General features: G+C 36.6%; 3 protein-coding genes and 1 long non-coding RNA gene across 5 annotated transcripts; 2 read left to right on the top strand and 2 right to left on the bottom strand.

Annotated features, from left to right (window-relative positions):
* Positions 1-61: 61 nt before the first annotated feature.
* On the bottom strand, positions 62-11,221 carry slc29a4a (solute carrier family 29 member 4a). Of its 2 annotated transcripts, none has more exons than XM_077735348.1 (11): positions 11,059-11,221; positions 7,972-8,330; positions 7,297-7,428; positions 7,105-7,218; positions 5,826-5,954; positions 5,662-5,736; positions 5,310-5,578; positions 2,944-3,064; positions 2,676-2,863; positions 1,458-1,698; positions 62-1,361 (listed from the first exon to the last, which is right to left on the bottom strand). In XM_077735348.1, the coding sequence occupies exons 2-11, from the start codon at positions 8,198-8,200 to the stop codon at positions 1,225-1,227; spliced, it is 1,635 nt and encodes a 544-aa protein (XP_077591474.1). In that variant the 5' UTR covers positions 8,201-8,330; positions 11,059-11,221; the 3' UTR covers positions 62-1,224. The 2 variants fall into 2 exon arrangements, with proteins under 2 accessions (XP_077591474.1, XP_077591475.1); XM_077735349.1 differs by having other exon boundaries at positions 11,084-11,210.
* On the top strand, positions 90-6,420 carry LOC144209125 (uncharacterized). Its single transcript, XR_013329008.1, has 3 exons — positions 90-1,117; positions 1,220-1,720; positions 5,330-6,420. It is a non-coding gene; the product is annotated as an uncharacterized LOC144209125 (long non-coding RNA).
* A 3,433-nt stretch (positions 11,222-14,654) lies between the features above and the next one.
* Positions 14,655-16,220, top strand: atp5mf (ATP synthase membrane subunit f). The gene is made up of 4 exons (XM_077734120.1): positions 14,655-14,732; positions 15,627-15,734; positions 15,805-15,921; positions 16,096-16,220. Exons 1-4 carry the CDS (start codon positions 14,717-14,719, stop codon positions 16,122-16,124), a joined length of 270 nt encoding a protein of 89 aa, XP_077590246.1. The 5' UTR covers positions 14,655-14,716; the 3' UTR covers positions 16,125-16,220.
* A 51-nt stretch (positions 16,221-16,271) lies between these two features.
* On the bottom strand, positions 16,272-19,002 carry cpsf4 (cleavage and polyadenylation specific factor 4). The gene is made up of 8 exons (XM_077734119.1): positions 18,596-19,002; positions 18,435-18,485; positions 18,156-18,308; positions 17,981-18,076; positions 17,689-17,782; positions 17,187-17,259; positions 16,927-17,088; positions 16,272-16,820 (listed from the first exon to the last, which is right to left on the bottom strand). The coding sequence occupies exons 1-8, from the start codon at positions 18,696-18,698 to the stop codon at positions 16,752-16,754; spliced, it is 801 nt and encodes a 266-aa protein (XP_077590245.1). The 5' UTR covers positions 18,699-19,002; the 3' UTR covers positions 16,272-16,751.
* Between the last annotated feature and the right edge of the window lie 49 nt (positions 19,003-19,051).

Raw genomic sequence — 19,051 nt, 5'->3', positions numbered from 1 at the left:
ATATATATATATATATATATATATATATATATATATATATATATATATATATATATATATTATTTTTCAATACTTTTCATGTCTACAGTATTTGTGAAGGAAATTTAAGGCATCATTGGCCGCCATTGACAGTTGTAGACGTCCCATCCAGTTTGGCTGGTAGGGCAGGAATCATTTAATTGCTACCAGCCCCCCAGTCAAATTGGATCAGACGCCTGTCACCGGGAATGACAGTGAAACATGATCACTCAATGTCAGCCATTCCAATAGATTTGCTGTCTATCACTGTTCAAAAATCCTGACGGTTAAAAGTTCTATGTATGAAGCAAAGACTTTTGGTTGACTTCTAAATTGTCCTAACATCTGGAGTGTGCCATTTTGGAGTTTCAAATCACGTATAAAGCATTGCGCTACAAGATCAAAACAGAACAAAAACAACACACAACATAGTGAACATTGAGCAGAAGCTGGAGTTCAGATGATCAAGGTTAGAGCTATCAAGAATTCATGATGTTAATCCAACCATCCATCAATGCATTTCATCAGGGATCACGTGCTAGCCAATCCCTTGATACTTGTAGACAATAAAGAATTCTTATTAACATTCACATCTTTTGACAATTTTAGAAATTTCAACAAACCTAACATCCATGTTTTGTTAAAATGGGGAGAACATGCAAAGTCCACACGAGAGGACAGAAGCTTAGGTTCAAGTTCAAAAATTCAGAATTTTCTGCCAAATGCGCTCCCTCAATATTACCTCATTGACTCCCATTGACAGGAATAGATGTCCAATTCAATTCAATGGATTGGACCTCTACTAGTAATAAACTAATTTAAATTCACTGCAGAATGATGATTGGATTTCACATGATTAGATGTCACCTAAATGATAATGTCTCCATCTTTTTTTTTTTAACAAGGCAATCAGGACAACCGTGGGCATCTTATTTTTCCAGTGACACAAAAATTGACAGAAATGAATGTTAGTTGCACACTACCCAAGTATTCTGAACTCATTTCACAGTGAAACCACAAAGGATGACCACTGAAGAGATTGGGAAATAGTTACTTAATCAACATCCCTGAATTCTTCACTCATCCTGGCTGGAGAATGGTAAGATATGTTACGCTACATCATTTCCTTAAAATTGGAGAATACCACCCTCTTCTGCAGCCATCATTTTTCTATATAGACATATGTATTTTACCATGTCAGGACATTCAAATGTTGGTAGTGTTAGCATCTAAGTGGATTTTGGAGAAGCCAGTTCCTGGTAGAGCTGTAAAGCTGTAAGCTGCGTATGCCACAACAGAGCCCACCATCAAACCTGTCATGTAAGAGACGGTCATGACGTTCCCTGCAGGTAAAAGGAAGCACATTAAAATGATCCATGCGTCCATTTTGGGAGAGAAGTACAGTAGTAGTAGTAAATAAAAAGATTGATGATGTTTACCAGCAAGTTCTCTCTGTTCTGGCGCCACTTTGCCAGCAGCCTGAATCATAGGCACAGACCCAAAGTAACCATTGGTGACGCCCATGAGCAAGGAGAAGAGACAAGGCCAGGCAGGGTGGGCGAGGGTGGGCGAGTGTGCTGGGTACACGCACATGATGAAGAGAGGGATGAAAACTACTCGTAGGCATGAGAAAAAGAGAAGGCGGCCTCCAGACCAGTCATAAGGGAGCGCTGCCAGGATCTGAACACACAATGATGCCCCAGTAAGTTATGATATCAATTCTTATGTCAACGTTGGCAACCGACTGTTTTGAATGCCAAACAAAAATCTTATATATATGTTCATCAAGGGAGATACAATAATGTTTAGTAAATGAAAGAAAGACCGTTGCTTTGAATGTAGTACATTGCTGGCATTGATAGATGAATAAAAATAGAGTATGTGTATATTTTTGATGAGCACATGTTTGGAATTATGTGAAATTGGATAATGACAATTAAGGTAATTAAAAGTATCAAAGTATCTTAACTTAGGTCTTATTTATTGATTTTTTTTTGTCAGTCTGCTGTTATCTGTACACTATGTGGTGAAAACTTTAAATATCATTATACTTGTATTATGACAATAAAAGCATTCAATTTAAATCAATAGGGAAATTTGTCCGCATACATTATTTTTTAGCAAAAGTGTAGATAGTCAAGTTTTTTTTTTCACTAACAGTGAACACTAGAAATGTGTTGTCATGGCGTAAATTTGATTTTGCGGTACTCATGATAGTCCTTCTAATGAGGAATATTTTCCTTGTTAACTTATTGGATGCAATTAAGGGTGATATACATTATTTGTATTTTGTGTACGAGCAGCGAATTAACTAATGAACGTCAATGGCACTGAAAAATGTGAATTTGCAGCCAGTTTACCAGGTTTAAATGAATTGGATGTCTATTATTCTGTTGATTTTGGGCACATTTTGGTTGTTAGCTGGTGTAAAAAATAGTTTATTCATTCATTTCCTTACCACGGATGCACTTTTTAACAGTATCGATATCAATCTGAATATCTTTGTTTGTAAAACTATTCAAAGCACACTGCGGTTCCATGGAATTCTCAATCTGAAATACTGATTTAATCATTTAAAGTCTCAAAAGAACGTAATTCTCGCAATTCTATTGTATTCTTAACTGTTAAATAATAAATATACGGCTACTGGCACTTACCTTCCCAACAAAATCAGACATGTTGAATGTGGCCATGATAAGGATGGGCAGCCATTCTCCTAAAGTGTCATTCCTCATTTCTGACTCAAGGCCGGGAAACAGGCACAGGGTGATGCTGTAGGTCACCGCTATGGACAGCATGTAGGCCCAGATCACGCGGGACACCACGTAACGATGTAAAATCATATCTGGTCGGACAACATAGTCATATGTAATAAGATTAAAACAAGTTATGAAAGTGAAATACATTAGGAAATAAATAGATTACCACGGACACCGGGCCAGGTCCGTCTTATTTTGATTTTGGGGGCATCAAATCGAACATATGTTCCACCAACAAAGTCCTCAATGGCATCTTCTGTTGTCGGATGCCCCATTGCTCCATTCCCCTAGAAGGAAATAAAAAAATAACCAATCCTTTTTATTTTAAATACAATAGTTGTATTTGTATCTATAATAATATTGTAAACGGATTATATATATATATATATATATATATATATATATATATATATATATATATATATATATATATATATATATATATATATATATATATATATATATATATATATATATATATATATATATATATATATATATATATATTTATATATATATATATATATGTATATGTATATGTATATATATATATATATATATATGTATATGTATATGTATATGTATATATATATATATATATATATATGTATATATATATATATATATATGTATATATATATATATATATATATATATATATATATATATATATATATATATATATATATATATATATATATATATATATATATATATATATATATATATATATATATATATATATATATATATATATATATATATATATATATATATATATATATATATATATATATATATATATATATATATATATATATATATATATATATATATATATATATATATATATATATTAGATGGCTGATTAAAAAAAAACGATATGATGTCTATCACTTTAAAAAAAATTATCAATCATTTGTAAAAAGTATTTTGTATGAATTACACCCAAAAAGCTCGACAAATACATTTTTTTCAACCACGTTACGGTGAATGAGGTCAGATATTTTGTAATTTCCTCTTTGAAACTGCACGTTATTGACACTAGAGCAACCCTATCTCACTATTCATGAATATATTCATATATTGCAATGGTCTGTTTCCCCCTTTTTTTGTAAAGGCGCCCCATCCAATATTGGCTCCATGATTTCCCCTTCTTATCGCAATGTTTAGTAGATCATCATGAATGCCTGCAGGTTGACGTCAACACACACAACTGCACACACAGACATACGCAAGAATAATCCATTAGTTGATTAAAAGGTCTCAGGAGCCAAAAGGAACCACTCTTCCTGATTATAGCCTTAATGTAGAGCACAGCCTTGGTCGCTATTGGCAACCAACACAAAGAACTCCCTGAATCATCCCCCAGATTCAGAAGCAAAACACACACACGCACACACACACACACACACACACACACACACACACACACACACACACACACACACACACACACACACACACACACACACACACACACACACACACACACAAGAACAGTGTGTTAATTGGGATGTACCTTTTACACAAGAGGACAAATGCACAAATAATTTTTAAAAAAGGACAGCGGGGGTTATGTCGCACCCTTACAAGGCTGTACACACAGATATGCACAAACAGATACACAATTGTAATACTACTCCGCTTGTGTACAGGTATGAGGTAGTGCTTCATACTACTCCGCTTGTGTACAGGTATGAGGTAGTGCTTCACATAATAAAGCACTTGATATGAATGTTTGTTGTCTGACCTTCCCATGTTTATTTATGGGGATTCTTTCACTTCTAGGCACACAAATTCACACACTTTCACGTCTTGAAAGCTCCATTTTTCTATCTTTCTGTTTTTTTGTTGTTGTTTTTTATTCATGGAATACTTCAGAGACACTTATTTTTTGTTTCTTCTCAGTATTCTTCCACCTAAGCAGTAACCCATAAGTAGTTGTGGTTTAAATGAATTATTCTCAGAGAAAGTTTTCTCCTCTTTAGTACTAACATGCATAGAGATATTTGTAAGGAATAAAATATTAAATTATTGAGTGTCACTGACAATGCTAAATGTAAAAATCAATTTAAACTGGGATGGTTGAGATTGAGTGATCACATTTCACTGCCATTAACGGTGATATGTGGTTTAAAATTAAGCATTAATATATAAAAGTAAATAAGGATGAATTTAGTAATAAATAACCCCCTTTTATTTTGAAATGTATGAGTTTTTACTTAATTTAAGGCATTTTTTATTTTATTGGATCAGTTTTTAAATCTGCATTGTACACATTTTTTTTTGTAAATCGACAAAAAAAGTAAAATTTTTAACATTGTTGCGGTCCAAAGATATCACTGAGGAATATTTTTTGTTGTTGTTTGGATGTACTATAAATATTTAACAGATTTTTTGGGAATGGAATCTAAAATAATTACATTTTTACTTATTTTCTCCTTTTTTTCCCCCAATTTGTAAAAAAAAATCCATTATAAAACAAAATCTTCTTTAAAGTTGAGTCACACCAGAGTAGTGCAAACTTACAAATTTAACTTCCTCCGCAGTGACGTCATGATGGACCCTGTAACCGCTAGAGTCGCCCCGGGGGTCCTGGCCTTTGTCTGGAACCTTTCCTTGGGTGCGGCTAGTGTAATAGCAAATGAACCGAGAGCGACGCACTAGCAGATGGAGAAGAAAACACAGCATTTCCATGCTAATAGAGATGAGGAAGAAAATGAGTGTGTTCCTCCTCTCGTCTGGGATCAGAAGCTTAGTAAAGATCCGAGACAAAGAGATGATGACCCCGGCAGTGCCTGAACAAAGAAGAGCAATGTTTGGAGACAGTTTAGACAGGAAGATGGAAGCAAGAGGAATGTTTGAATAGTTTTGTACTTACTCTCTCCAGTCATTACCCCTTGTGTGTACCTCTTAGGTAGCATCCCCATGTAACCATAGAAACTGGACTGCTGGACTGAAAATACACAAGAGAGTGGTTATGAGCAGTTAGGCTGAATAATAATAATAATATAATTCTATTTTATGTATGACTGGTTTTCTTACCAGTACATCCAAAGGCAACTACTCCCACTGAGACTAGGTTGACGACGTAAGCTTGATTGGTAGTGAATTTTGACAACCAGACATCAAATACACTTACAAATACCAAAGGTCCCAAAGCTAAAATATAGCCTGCATAACAAGAAAAAAAGTTAAATAAATACATACCATATATTGGTCAACATAAACAATGTGAAGTCTCAACAATTGAATTTGCACTACCACATAAGTTTGGTATATTATCACTTACAACACTCAAGCTGGCAGCTAATTCTTCCGAATTTGTTATTTCTTTGAGTGTATGTCAAAGAAATTAACAGGAGATAACTGCAAGAAGCTTTTACTATTAATCATGATTAGAATTTTAATTATTGTCTACTCCTACTAATTTATTTTCACATAGTAATCAACACATTAAAAGTGCACAAATAGGCAGGATAATAGAGTTTGTATTCCAAGTGGACATGTTTAAAGTTTATTCCCATTTGAAAACAGAATTATGGTTAATAGAATAATTTAAAATGCAGAGCGCCTAGCTTTACCCAATGTTCATTCATTCGTTCATTCATTCATCTTTTGAACCACTTATCCTCACAAGGGTTGCGGAGGGTGCTAGAGCCTATCCCTGGTAACTATGGCCACTAAGCGGGGGTCATCCTGAATCACATTCACTATTACCTAGTAGCAATTTAGAGTTTCCTACCAGCCTACCCTGCATTTTTTTTCGATGTGTGAGGAAACTGGAGTACCCAGAGAAAACCCACACAAGCTCGGGAAGAACATGCAAACTCTGCACAGTAAAGACCAACCTGGGATCGAACCCTCGACCCCGGGAACTATGAGACCAATACGATAACTACTTGCCATGCCTTCCCTTATACTAATATTTACTATTTGTGTAAATCAAATACAACATTATACATAGTACTTCCTACTTAGTGTCAGTTTAAACTCCCTTATCTTATCTTATCTTATCTTATCTTATTATGCCTGTAAATTTCTGTACAATTAGTTTTTATCAATTAAACATTGTTAAGCACATTGGCTTTGTAAGAAATTCTGTTTTATAAATAAACAGATTGATGTTATTTTTAATTTGCTAACTTGACTGTAGTATGTATGTACACTACATTTATATTTTTGATACTGTTCATATGGTAGTACATGTTGAATCTTAATTCTAACAGCAAAAGGAGAGCTTAATTAGATGTTTTTTTTTTGGCTTCTTAATGTAATGGAAAAGATCAGACAGAGTTGTTCAGTCAGATGATATGTGACTGACCCACTGTTATTCTGGTGTGCATGCTGAGCCTTTCCACCAGTACATTATTGAGAAGGACAGCCATAAGAGCCACAAGGATGTACGTCAAACTCATGTCAAATACAATGGACGTCCCTGGAATAGACAATACATAATATATTATGTTACATTCTTGAATGTTTTACACACATTTATAGGATTTTGTGTTTGTACCTCTGAACTTGTGGTGAAGGTAGTCTACGTCTGTGATGAAGCTGTTGTACGGCAGCAGGAAGCCGACTCCTGCCAATAGCATTGCAAAGTAGATGCCATGGTAACGGTCGTCAGGGATCGGCTCCTCAAAGTCTGGGCGAGAAGGTAGGAGACCAAGGATATTAATAAAAAGAATATGAAATCACGTTCCGGGGCCGACACAGTAGATCTTTGTTACAGATAATTAAGATGAAAAACATACACAAGAGAAATTATTCTGTTCTTTGGGGTTAGTTTTATAATATATTGTAACGTTTATAAAAGCTTTTTTCTGCATTATGGTTTAGCCCACAGGTGTCAAAGTGGCGGCCCGGGGGCCAAATCTGGCCCGCCACATCATTTTGTGTGGCCCGAGAAAGTAAATCATGAGTGCCGACTTTCTGTTTTAGGATCAAATTAAAATGAAAAGTATAGATGTATATTATATTTCCAGATTTCCCCCCTTTTAAATCAATTATGCAAACCAACCCGAGTCTGACACCCTTGGTTTAGCCAATTGGACTTTAGGATATGTTTACATGACATTATTGTAAGTTTTTCCAGACTATGTGCAAAGAGGGGCAAGAAAAGCAGCAGAAAATTGGATGGTGTACAGAACAAAGACTTAAATAATGTCTTCAGTATGAAGTCACTCACCAGGCTCAGACAGTGCCAGAACCCCCCTCTCTGGGGCATCTTTGCTGATTTCCTCCTCCTCCAACTGGTAGGAGTCAAAACTGTAGCTCTGCACTACTCCGCTCTCTCGTCCATCCCTCCACCCTTCTCTCCCTGCATCCCTCCATCCGGCTCTCCCCCCATCCCTCCACACGTCCCTCTCCTCGTGAGCCAGGGTGGGCCTACGACGCTCGGTTCCCATCACGTCCATCTTCTACAGCCAAGTCGGAGACTTGCTAGACACTTCTGGAGAAGTGCATGTTGCACACAATTCCCAATAGACACTCAGTTCCAGCAGTTAGTGAAGCAGAGAGAGACGAAACCTTAAAATGATGGAAGAGCTGCAAGAAAGGGGAAACCATGGGAACCAAATGTAAAAAAAAAGCTTTGATTGAAAAGAAAAGACATCTGTCATAAGCCTTAATAAATGAAGTCAGACAACTCAAGGTTACGTGAGAAGGTAGATTTGTTTGTGTGTGTAGGAGGGAGCGAAATATCTCTTTAAATTGATAACATGTGAGTGACAAAAGATGTCACTATGTGGAAAGTGAATGGAGGTGAATATACACACACACACACACACATATATATATATGTGTGTGTATATATATATGTATATATATATATATATATATATATATATATATATATATATATATATATATATATATATATATATATATATATATATATATATATATATATATATATATATATATATATATATATATATATATATATATATATATATATATATATATATATATATATATATATATATATATATATATATATATATATATATATATATATATATATATATATATATATATATATATATATATATATATATATATATATATATATATATATATATATATATATATATATATATATATATATATATAGTGTTGAGTAGAACTTTGTCAGCTACAAAAACTCTAAGAAAAGTTCAATACGTTTTATATTTCTCTTCTAAAGACTTCTATACTTTGTATTCAGTACTGTGTGTACACAGTACAAACAACAAGGAAGGGCAATGTTGCTCGTGTCACAATAATATTGAGAATTAGACATGACATGAACACTTCAGCTTGTACCTCAGCCGTTTGCTGTCATGCCATTTGTTGGCATATACTGAGATTTTTGCATCCTTTTTCCCCCCCATTTCCACTCCCCGGAGCTACAAGTGCATCCATCATGACGGCATTATATTGACCTTGGCCAGGTTTATCTTTATAAACATTCAGTTGTGTAACACAGCCAGAAGCAAAATTAACTCATTCCCTGCCTTTGACAGTGATAGATTCCAGTTCCATTTGAACTAGCATGGCTTACATTGAGATTTATTTCAGTTGTTCAGTCCAATTTGACTGAGGGACTGGGTCCAAAAATCCAGGTTATCCACTCCACACTATTACTTACCATTCAGCACAATATAAAATATATAGAAACAAGACAAGCCAATATCATGCAGTGACTATATATCAGCAAAGCAACCAGGCTCCTGCTTTTATTGTTTCTATTTAGAAAACAAGGGAGCAAGAGCGAGGGAGAGGTGAAGTATTGACGTGACACCACCTCATCTACTTTTATGTCATGTACATACATAGACTTGCAGCCAGCTGTACAACCCATGCAGCTACCAGAGGAAAATTACAACCAGCCTGCAACCATTACCTCTTGCAGCACATAAGCTGAAACAAATGACAGTGACAAAACTACAGTATTAAAAAGCCATTTTCTTAACGTGTGTCCTCATTAGGGTTATGAGTAGTGCTGTGCAATATGGAAAAAATATATCATGACATGGGCCATTTCGTATTAGCATACTGAAATGCCTCAATGTAATACATTTTTCATTACTTGATGATAAATTATACAGCTGGTACTGCAATATTTTGGAATGTGTGAGAAAACTGAAGTACCCAGAGAAAGCCCATGCAAACCTGGGTAAGGAAGGACCAACTTGCAATCAAACCGAGGAACTGAGGACTGTGACGCCGATGCACTAACCACTTACCCACCAGGCCGCCCTTATACCACATAAAGACGTTTTAAAAAAACACCAACACCAACAATCATAATAACAACAACAACAGCAATAACAGCAACAAAAACAATAACAAAAACATGACAAGTCCATTTGCAGGAAAATTATCTTTCCTAACAAATAAATTCTGATATTGAGTGATCATTAAAAATGGTAATGTATGAATAGACAAGAAAACTGCTTAACTACATATCATGAGTTTGATTGGCGATCGTAAGATAGTATATGGAATCCCAAAATGTAGTAATTAAGTGCAAATTTCAGAATCATGTTTAGTTACGGAAATAATTGTGTAAAAATGTGTAAAACCTTGACAGGAAGGTATTTTTGTAACACCATATTATACATGACCATGGGAAAGTAAGAAATCTATCTGAACTGAGTGACCAATTAGTGTTTAGTATTCTGGCCATGCTGCCAGCCAATCACATAGCACATAATGTTACAAATATGAATGTTTACCTCTCAGTCATAAATATCCTATATATTTCTTAATGTAAGCTTTTCAAAAGAAACTTCAGCCACATAGCAAAACATAATCATGACAATAATAAACATAGAATATAATAATGTAAAATAATTATTAAAAAGATGGAAAAAAGCAACTGAGCTTTTGACTATGCAAATGTTTATTCACCTGGATTAAAAACCCTTCATTTGCAGCTGTAAACCATTCCATTAGCAACCAGGTGGGGACGCTATTGAGCTTGTTCTTTAAATTAAAAGGCAAACCACTGACTTTAATTGAAACGTAATACATTTTACAGTATTTCAATTAACTGCCGTGGTTTAGTTAAGCACGGATGAATAGTAATAAAGAGTGATTGCTTTTACCGCACTTAAACCTTTTTAGGGGAAAAAAAACCTAACGATAAACACAAGGGTGCACAGGCGAGTGCGATTTCTTCCTAATATTTTCTGTCTACTCGCTCTTATTATCCTCCCTTCACGCAAGATTTTGTCAAATTCGGACTTCATGAAATGAAAGGCAGACAAGGAAAATAACAACAGGTTACCTTGGTAGCAGCTCCTTTCTCTCACCTCAGTCGGTCTCCATCCAGAAGGAGACTCGCTCCCCCTGACGCAGCATCCAGCGGCTGAAAGAGAAGGAGGAGCACGGAGGAATAGGTGAAGCGGGAGAGAGATGGAAAGGGAGGGAGGTAGAGAAAAAGAGAGAGAGAGAGAGAGAGAGAGAGAGAGAGAGAGAGAGAGAGAGAGAGAGAGAGAGAGAGAGAGAGAGAGAGAGAGAGAGAGAGGGAGAGAGGGAGAGAGAGAGAGAGAGAGAGAGAGAGAGAGAGAGAGGGAGAGAGAGAGAGAGAGAGAGAGAGAGAGAGAGAGAGAGGGAGAGAGAGAGAGGGGGAGAGAGAAAGAGAGATGGAGGCAGAGAGAGAGAGAGAGAGAGAGAGAAAGTGAGATAGAGAAAGAGAGAGAGAGAGAGAGAGAGAGAGAGAGAGAGAGAGAGAGAGAAAGTGAGAGAGAGAGAGAGAGAGAGAGAGAGAGAGAGAGAGAGAGAGAGAGAGAGAGAGAAAGAGAGAGAGAGAAAGAACGAGAGAGAGAAAGAAAGAGAGAGAGAAAGAAAGAAAGAGAGAAAGAGAGAGAGAGAGAGAGAGAGAGAGAGAGAGAGAGAGAGAGTTTGCCATTCAATTATTTGCAAAAATTGCTAAATGTTGCATGTATATAAGGCTGCCTCACATTTCTAGGGTCGTGGCCAGCCATTGAATTCATCCTGGGATCAATGCTGAATTCACTCATTCATTTTCTGAACCACTTTATCCTTACAAGGGTTGTGGGGGGTGCTGGATTCTATCCCAGCCAACTACGGGCACTATTCAAGCTCACACTCATACCTATGGGCAATTTAGACTGAAGGACCTTTGTATTTTGTACTTTGAAACCTCAGTTGTACTCACCGACTCAGTTGTGGCTTTTGTTGTTCTTTTTGGAGCGCTCTTTTTTGTTTATAAACACTCGTTTCATAAATCTTGATTCCTTTTTCTGAGTTGTGTGTGGATCTACCTTTCAACGTCTTGTCGTACACAGTATGTATGTATTACTATTATTATACTAGCGATGTGTGAAATAGGCATACTTTGCTGTATTGCGAATAAATATACAAATAAAATTTAACTCATTCACTCCCATTGATTATTCAGCATAACTTATCATATGAACTGGGATGTCTGTGATTAAATGTCAATATTCCAAAATGAGTGAGTCGTTCAATGTAAAAAAAAATCAATTTTGAAGCTGATTTTGTTCATCTATCATAGTCAATGGTAACAAATGACAAAATGTGTTATATAAGTGAGAGAACGTGTTAAATAATTGCTGTCTTAGATGTCATTTGACTACATCAACTCTCAGAAGAAAGGAAAATGAAGTGAGCGAAAGCAACATGAGTCGACAAGCTGAAGATTCAAGATGAAAGCATGGAACAGATGCAAATATACAGTACAGATGAACAGATCAAAGGAGGAGACAGATGGTCTAGGAAGAGTTTACTTGTGAGTCAATGCAGATGACAAGTTGAAAACCTACAAATTTAGGAAAGATGCCAAGTACATTTTACAGTTTTTTTTTTAACTGTGATGCTGCATTGTCTATATTTATATCGCATTGCCAAGACAATAGGAAACTTTCTATTGACTCTATTGTAGTTACTGCTAAAACAAAGACAAGTTCCTGAAATGCGCAATTTGGGCATCAGAAAGTGTATAATTTATATAGACCAAATACATTAATAAAAGCTCATGTGACATAGTAATGTTACCAAATGGTAAAAGTTATCCAATCCAAGACATATCACTATCTGCTCAATAGTTTTTCAATAGGCATGAGTAATGCATGCAGTACAATTGAAAGTAGCAACAAATACATTCACACAGAATACAAACAACACAATTTGTTCCGAAAGCAATATTAATTTATGTATTAATATCATAACAATGTAAAATATAGCATTCTTGAAAACCAAACCATGCAATGGCCACATGTATTAATCGGTAACTTAATATTGATGTATTTAACATTTCTTCCAAGTCAGATTCAAAAGTTGCCTTAATTTTGCATTTTTTACCAAATAATTAATGCTGCAGAATATTGTGGCATATCAATATTGTGATATAAAATATCCCTATGTTGTGTTACAAGACATTTTCCTTGTCACACAATACCAGGCTGAGTAAAAGAGTTTGATAACAGGCTAAGACCAGTATCACTCTACAGTTAGAGATATTCCCTTAGGAGTTTTCCCACACAGAATACCTTCTGTCTCCATACCTTTCATTTCACTTGTAAAATTTCCTCAGGAGAAGTCAATGACTCACAGCAGGTCCCACGGCTCCAATAATATTGTTGTTGCAACAGGGGACAGTCCTGTTAAGCATCTCTCTCTCCCTGACTGATCCACCCCATGTTGATTTGCCACAGAGGACGAAAAGAGAAATTGACAACAGTAAATGGCTCCAAGGGGAAAAAGATCTAGTGCATGATGGACAGATAAACAGACAGATGTTGTATATTAAAAATCCCTGTATTACTTAATCCGTTCACTTTGGGTTTTGGGCTGCAATTTCTTGTATTCCCTGGCATCCTTTTGCATTCTTGTCTGGTCAGCCCCCAAATGTCTTTTCTTCTCTTTAGTCTATTTTGACCAAGCACTTCCCTGCCCTCCTCCTCTTCCTCCACCTCCATCTCTCTCCATCAGCTTCAAAGAGCCATCTCTATGGTAGAACTCCAGGGCACCTGCTTCTTCAAGCGGAATCAAATCATCACTCTCACACTGGTTCTGTACATTTGTGTGTGCACGTGTAGTCAGTACAGATGACTTTGAAGCACAATACAATAAGGCCTAAGGCAGAGTTCTGCAACAAATGGCCAAAACAACAAAGAGCATTGAGCAAGCAAGTGAACCCAAATAAAAGACTCACTTTTTATAGATTTACTCCAGAAATGTTGTAAATCATTTTGTTGCTCACTGCCCAAATCATGAGTATGTTTTTGTTTAGTTGTATTTTTATTTTAAGTTATATATTTTATTTCATTGTTGTACCGTTTCTAGATATAACATAGTTTTTGGACTATAAATGGACTGCTCAATGTCATTCCTGTGTGGAGTTTGCATGTTCTCCCTGTGTTTTGGGTACTCCAGCACCCCCCGTCCCCCATCTCACACCCACCCACATAAACTGATCATATATGGTAGGCTGGTTGAACACTCTAAATTGCCCCCAGGGAGGAGTATGTCCTTAGTCTGCTTGCATAGGTCCCAGCACCCCCTCTGCAACCCTGGTTAGAATAAACTAGACTATTACATTTGAATAAATGTCTTGCAACTTATTATTCATACATTCTTCCTTTTTAATTTTGAAATGTATATTCCTTTTATTTTTGTTTCTCTTTTTATGATTTTTAAAATTCTGGCTCATCTAATTTTCAGCTGCATTTTTTCAATTTCCTATATTTATTAATGTTCAAAATTAATACTTTATTCAGGGAGTTCCTAAAATGCTTTATGTTTATTAAATGTAAATTCTAACATTAACTGTTGACTACTTGTGCTCACCATGTTGCTGACCTCTAGCGGAAAGACTGTAGAACTACAAATGGTCCCATAATGCACCGCAGCCTGTTCCCATAATTCTCTGCAGCTCCGGTCGGGCTTCATCGGTCAAGATGGCGGACAGACCAGGTAGAGAGCGTGTCCTCTGAATATTATTCACAATTGTGCCATTTTTTTCTGGGTTTTATTATGAATCAACTCTGTGTGTTTGTTTTTATTTTGATGTAGTGCTAGTCTGACTATAAAGTAATCTTTTTCATTGTGTTTGTTAGGCCAAAGTGAAGCCCCCAAGTCACGTCAAGGACTTTGCGTGTCATTGCCCATTTCGTTTAAAAATATATAAATTACTCTCGAATGCGCTTGTGATTTAAGTTATCTATTATAATTGGTTAATAATATATTAATTGTGACACTTGTGCGAGCATTGTCATGTTTTGAAAGCATGTTTGCTCGGGAATTTATATCGTATCAAGCTATTTAACTATACAATGTTCTTAGTTAGATTGCATTCAATGTGATGTCAAACTTGAACTTTGCATTCAAAATTACTACCTGTAATCGTTTCAATAAAATCATGGGCTGCCATTGACTGCGATAGACGTCCGTTGATATCCCCATGTAGTGATTGGACATGGTAAGAAAGTACCATATTGACATAGGAGCTGTTATTTGGGAAAAGTATTGAGTGCTAAAATCATTAGTACTCCCAAAGGTTGGTAAATGGTTAACATCAGTTAACATATGGAGTTGAGACTGTACAAGATTTAATGTTGTATTTTTAAGGTGAATGCAATACACTTCTGTAAGCAGGCAATAAGTTAATGTTCATAATTCCTCTATTAGTGCCAGTTACTTTTTGACAAAACAATATTTTTACATAGCCATATAATGTTTTAATGTACTGTGTTCAGACATAGTAATGAGTTGAATCTTCACGTTTTATGCACTTACACTGAAGGAAATGCAGACCATATGATAGGTGTCAGATTGATGGTGACATATTTTATGATCTCATCCTAATAGTTCCCGTTGCTGAGATGCGTCTGATGGATGTAAAACTGGGCCAGTTGGGAAGCTGGCTCGGTGCACGAGACTTCACCCCCAATGGAATCATCAATTCCATTCGCGGAGGTATGTTTACCGACTTTGACTGCTGCTATTTACCACTTTATTTTCTTAACTTAATGATCCCTATTTTCAGGCCATGACAGATACTTCAACAAGTACATCAATGTAAAGAAAGGAGGGATTGGTGGCATTGCTATGCTGCTTGCAGGTTATGTGGTTATCAGCTACGTATGGGAGTACGACCACATCAGTAAGTCTTTTCTTGTGATCTTTTCACCTTCTTAAAGTAGAAAGTGTTTTGCGTCATATAATTTAAAATTGACCAGCTTATAAGTTTAAATGTAATTTATTTTACTACCTTTTCTTGTAAAATATAGATCATTCTAAATGTATGTATTCCCCCCGCCCCCGTTCTTTCTTGTAGAACATGATCGTTGGAGGAAGTACCACTAACAAGCACCATCACATTTTCCGGATTGGCAACTTTTTCCTTACCCAATTCTTATTCAATATATGATCATTGAGACCAATAAACAAATTTCAGTGTCATTGTGGCCGATTTTGTGCAACAAAAAAAAAAATACACTTAACATTCAAGGCTGGGATGTCAAATGCAACACTTTCTACAGAACATTTATTTTCACAAAAAAAGCAGAGAATATCTCCCTGCACTTATTGACATGGGCATCATATACTATGGCATGAAAGCAACCAGTACTTTAAAGTTTAGTAGCCACAGTCTCATGAAGAAAGGCTTTTTGGGGTAGAACTTCTTTATGAAATAGAACTGCAAGCATTGAAATGCTCACATAAACAACTAATACAAACAAGATGAGATAGACACTTTTTTCAACAGTAAGCATTTCACTGAAGTACTCCACACACAATGACCCGATAGCATCTTGGTTCCCCCCCTTTGTATAAAAAGCAAGGATACAAATTGGGAAAAAAATGCAGATTTGTGTCCCTGTGCATGACTAAATTGATCAGAAGGGGGAAAAAAAATCACAGGTTCAAGGGATTTCAGTTGAGAGACTAAGTGTCCATTTTCCCCCGTTGTCTCGGTATACCATCTTGAAGTCACTGTCCACTCAAGAAGGCAAGGTGGCCCTTGTTACACTTGTTGGCGTAGTGTCCCTTTTCTCCACACTGGAAACACAGGAAAAATGTGATGGTATTTTGCTTTTCCATTAAACTCCTCACCCTATAGCAATTTGAACACATTCATTTAAAGTAAAGAAATAAGCACAGTCACCTTATAGCAGGTGACCTGATCCAATGGTCGAGGCCCTCTACTAGAAATTGCGTGATTCTGTTGAGTTGGAGGCATGGAAGAGTTGATGTGTGGTCGCAAGCCTGGGCTGGCGTTAGTCAGGTGGATGACTGAGAATGACGAGCGACCCATGTTTGGACCCATCTGTCGGAATGGAATCAAAGCGAGGGGAAATAATGACTTGTCAGGACACCTAACTCTACCATCATCATAATTCATCTGTGATAAGGAGTTTGTCTCACCTTGGACTGATTCTGATTTTGTATTGGAAGTGGAGGCTGCTCAGGGGCTCCCATAGGCAATTCAAAACGAGGGCTAATGAGAGAAAAAACCCAGACATTTTAGGCTTAAAATAGTAAGTTAAAAACAGGATTTGTTTGCACACTTAAGATCAGGGTTGTCTAGACCACAACTGGCCTAAGGCAAAATTTTAAACTAATGAATATGACCACAAAAGAAGCTTAAATTCAGTCTACATTCTATTGTGTTTTTCTAACAATGGATTGTTAGTCACTTAAACTGTGTTTTAGGAAACTAGCAATTCAGTATTCTTTTTAAAATTGAATAAAATAAAAAAACTGATCCAACGCTATGTTGGTGTGATTTTCTTTTACTTTTTACAGCCAATATTGTTAAGTTTCAAGATAATCCTTGATTTTTTCTGAAAGTGGTCCCCAGAGGAAAATAAGTTTAGACACCCCTGATTTACATGCATTATAATATTGAATACAAATCGATCCATACTGCATAAATTTGCACGATTTTCCTTCTGGACAGAAGCCCACCAGGTAGTTGACACAAATCACCCTTCTTGTGTGTCTATGTCTGCAGTCAGGACCTGAAACAACCAAAATTCCAAAGTTGTTATTTTACATTTGTATTCCTTAGTTTAGTATCCACACATCGTTTTAGGATACTTTTGTAGCGGGAGAGAAGCCCGGCCCACCCCAAACCCAAAGGTAAAGATTGACGACTCGAATTTCTGGTCCGGTTCAGGCTTAAGATCTTAACTGTAATGCCTGGCTTATGAACATACCGTGTTTACAGAAGCCTCGATCATACCACGGGCAGTCCTTGATCTTGGACTCAGGATCGATGTGAAGGAATGGACATTCCTTGTTGCTACACTCACCTAAGGGAGGTGACATACAAATATATTAACAAAAACGGTCATCAAGGTCTTGTATGCAGATCGTGTCATGCGAACTTACCAAACTTGGAGTAAAAATAGCATTCAGGCATTTTCGTCATGTCATATTCATGAAGGAACTCGCACTGATCTCCTTTTTTGCAAAGTCCTCTGAGCCAGTGTTTGCACACAACTGTTTTCTCTCCACTGATGTGACGAAAAGGACACATCCCACCTAAAAGTAGTTTCAAAACATGAGAAATGAAATGTTATACAGTTTTCTATTAAACTCTGTCTATGACAGAAGCAAAAAGACCTATGATCGTTCGGATTTGGGCTGTTTTGCTTTATTTAAATTCACCTTTGACGCAGGCAGCTCTCATGAAGAACTCACACACAGCAGACCCAGATTCTAAGGAGATCGGGGGGTATATATTAAAGTTGAGCATGAGGCTCGAGTGGTCTGCACTTTTTCGGAGTCAGTGCATTCACTTAGCTCGAAGGTAGCATGCGATCACTTACTGTCCATGCCGGGGAACGGGAGAGGCTGAGCCCCCAGTTGTTGCTCCACGGCAATTTCCAGGTCAAACTTGATATGGTCCGCGCTAGCTAGTATGTCCTGCATGATTGAGGTGAGGAGATGAGTTCGGGGAGTCCCGCTATCAAACAAATCCTTAGGTTAGCTTACTACTACCGCGCTAGTTAACCGGTCATTTTATTTCCCCTCCGGTTGCTAACCAAGACCAACCCTTCAGCTCAAAGCGTCAGAAAAATTCTCAAACGAAACCCTAAAACAATGCTGTAATTTTGCACAGGGAAAGAACTAAATCCGGGACTGGTGTGAAAGTTTGTTTTGTCATGGAATGGTTCTGTGCGTAGCATGAGAAGCGCGCAGAGCGACCTTTGACCCAAACGTCACTTCTGTTTCCATCGAGTAACTTCTATTATTTTTGCTCACCAGCCTGCTGGGCATACGGT

The sequence above is a fragment of the Stigmatopora nigra genome, chromosome 15, assembly GCF_051989575.1.
Source record: "Stigmatopora nigra isolate UIUO_SnigA chromosome 15, RoL_Snig_1.1, whole genome shotgun sequence".
In the NCBI taxonomy this organism is placed as follows: Eukaryota; Metazoa; Chordata; class Actinopteri; order Syngnathiformes; family Syngnathidae; genus Stigmatopora; species Stigmatopora nigra.
The sequence above is the reverse complement of the archived record's forward strand: the minus strand, read 5'-3'. Positions and strand labels throughout refer to the sequence as shown.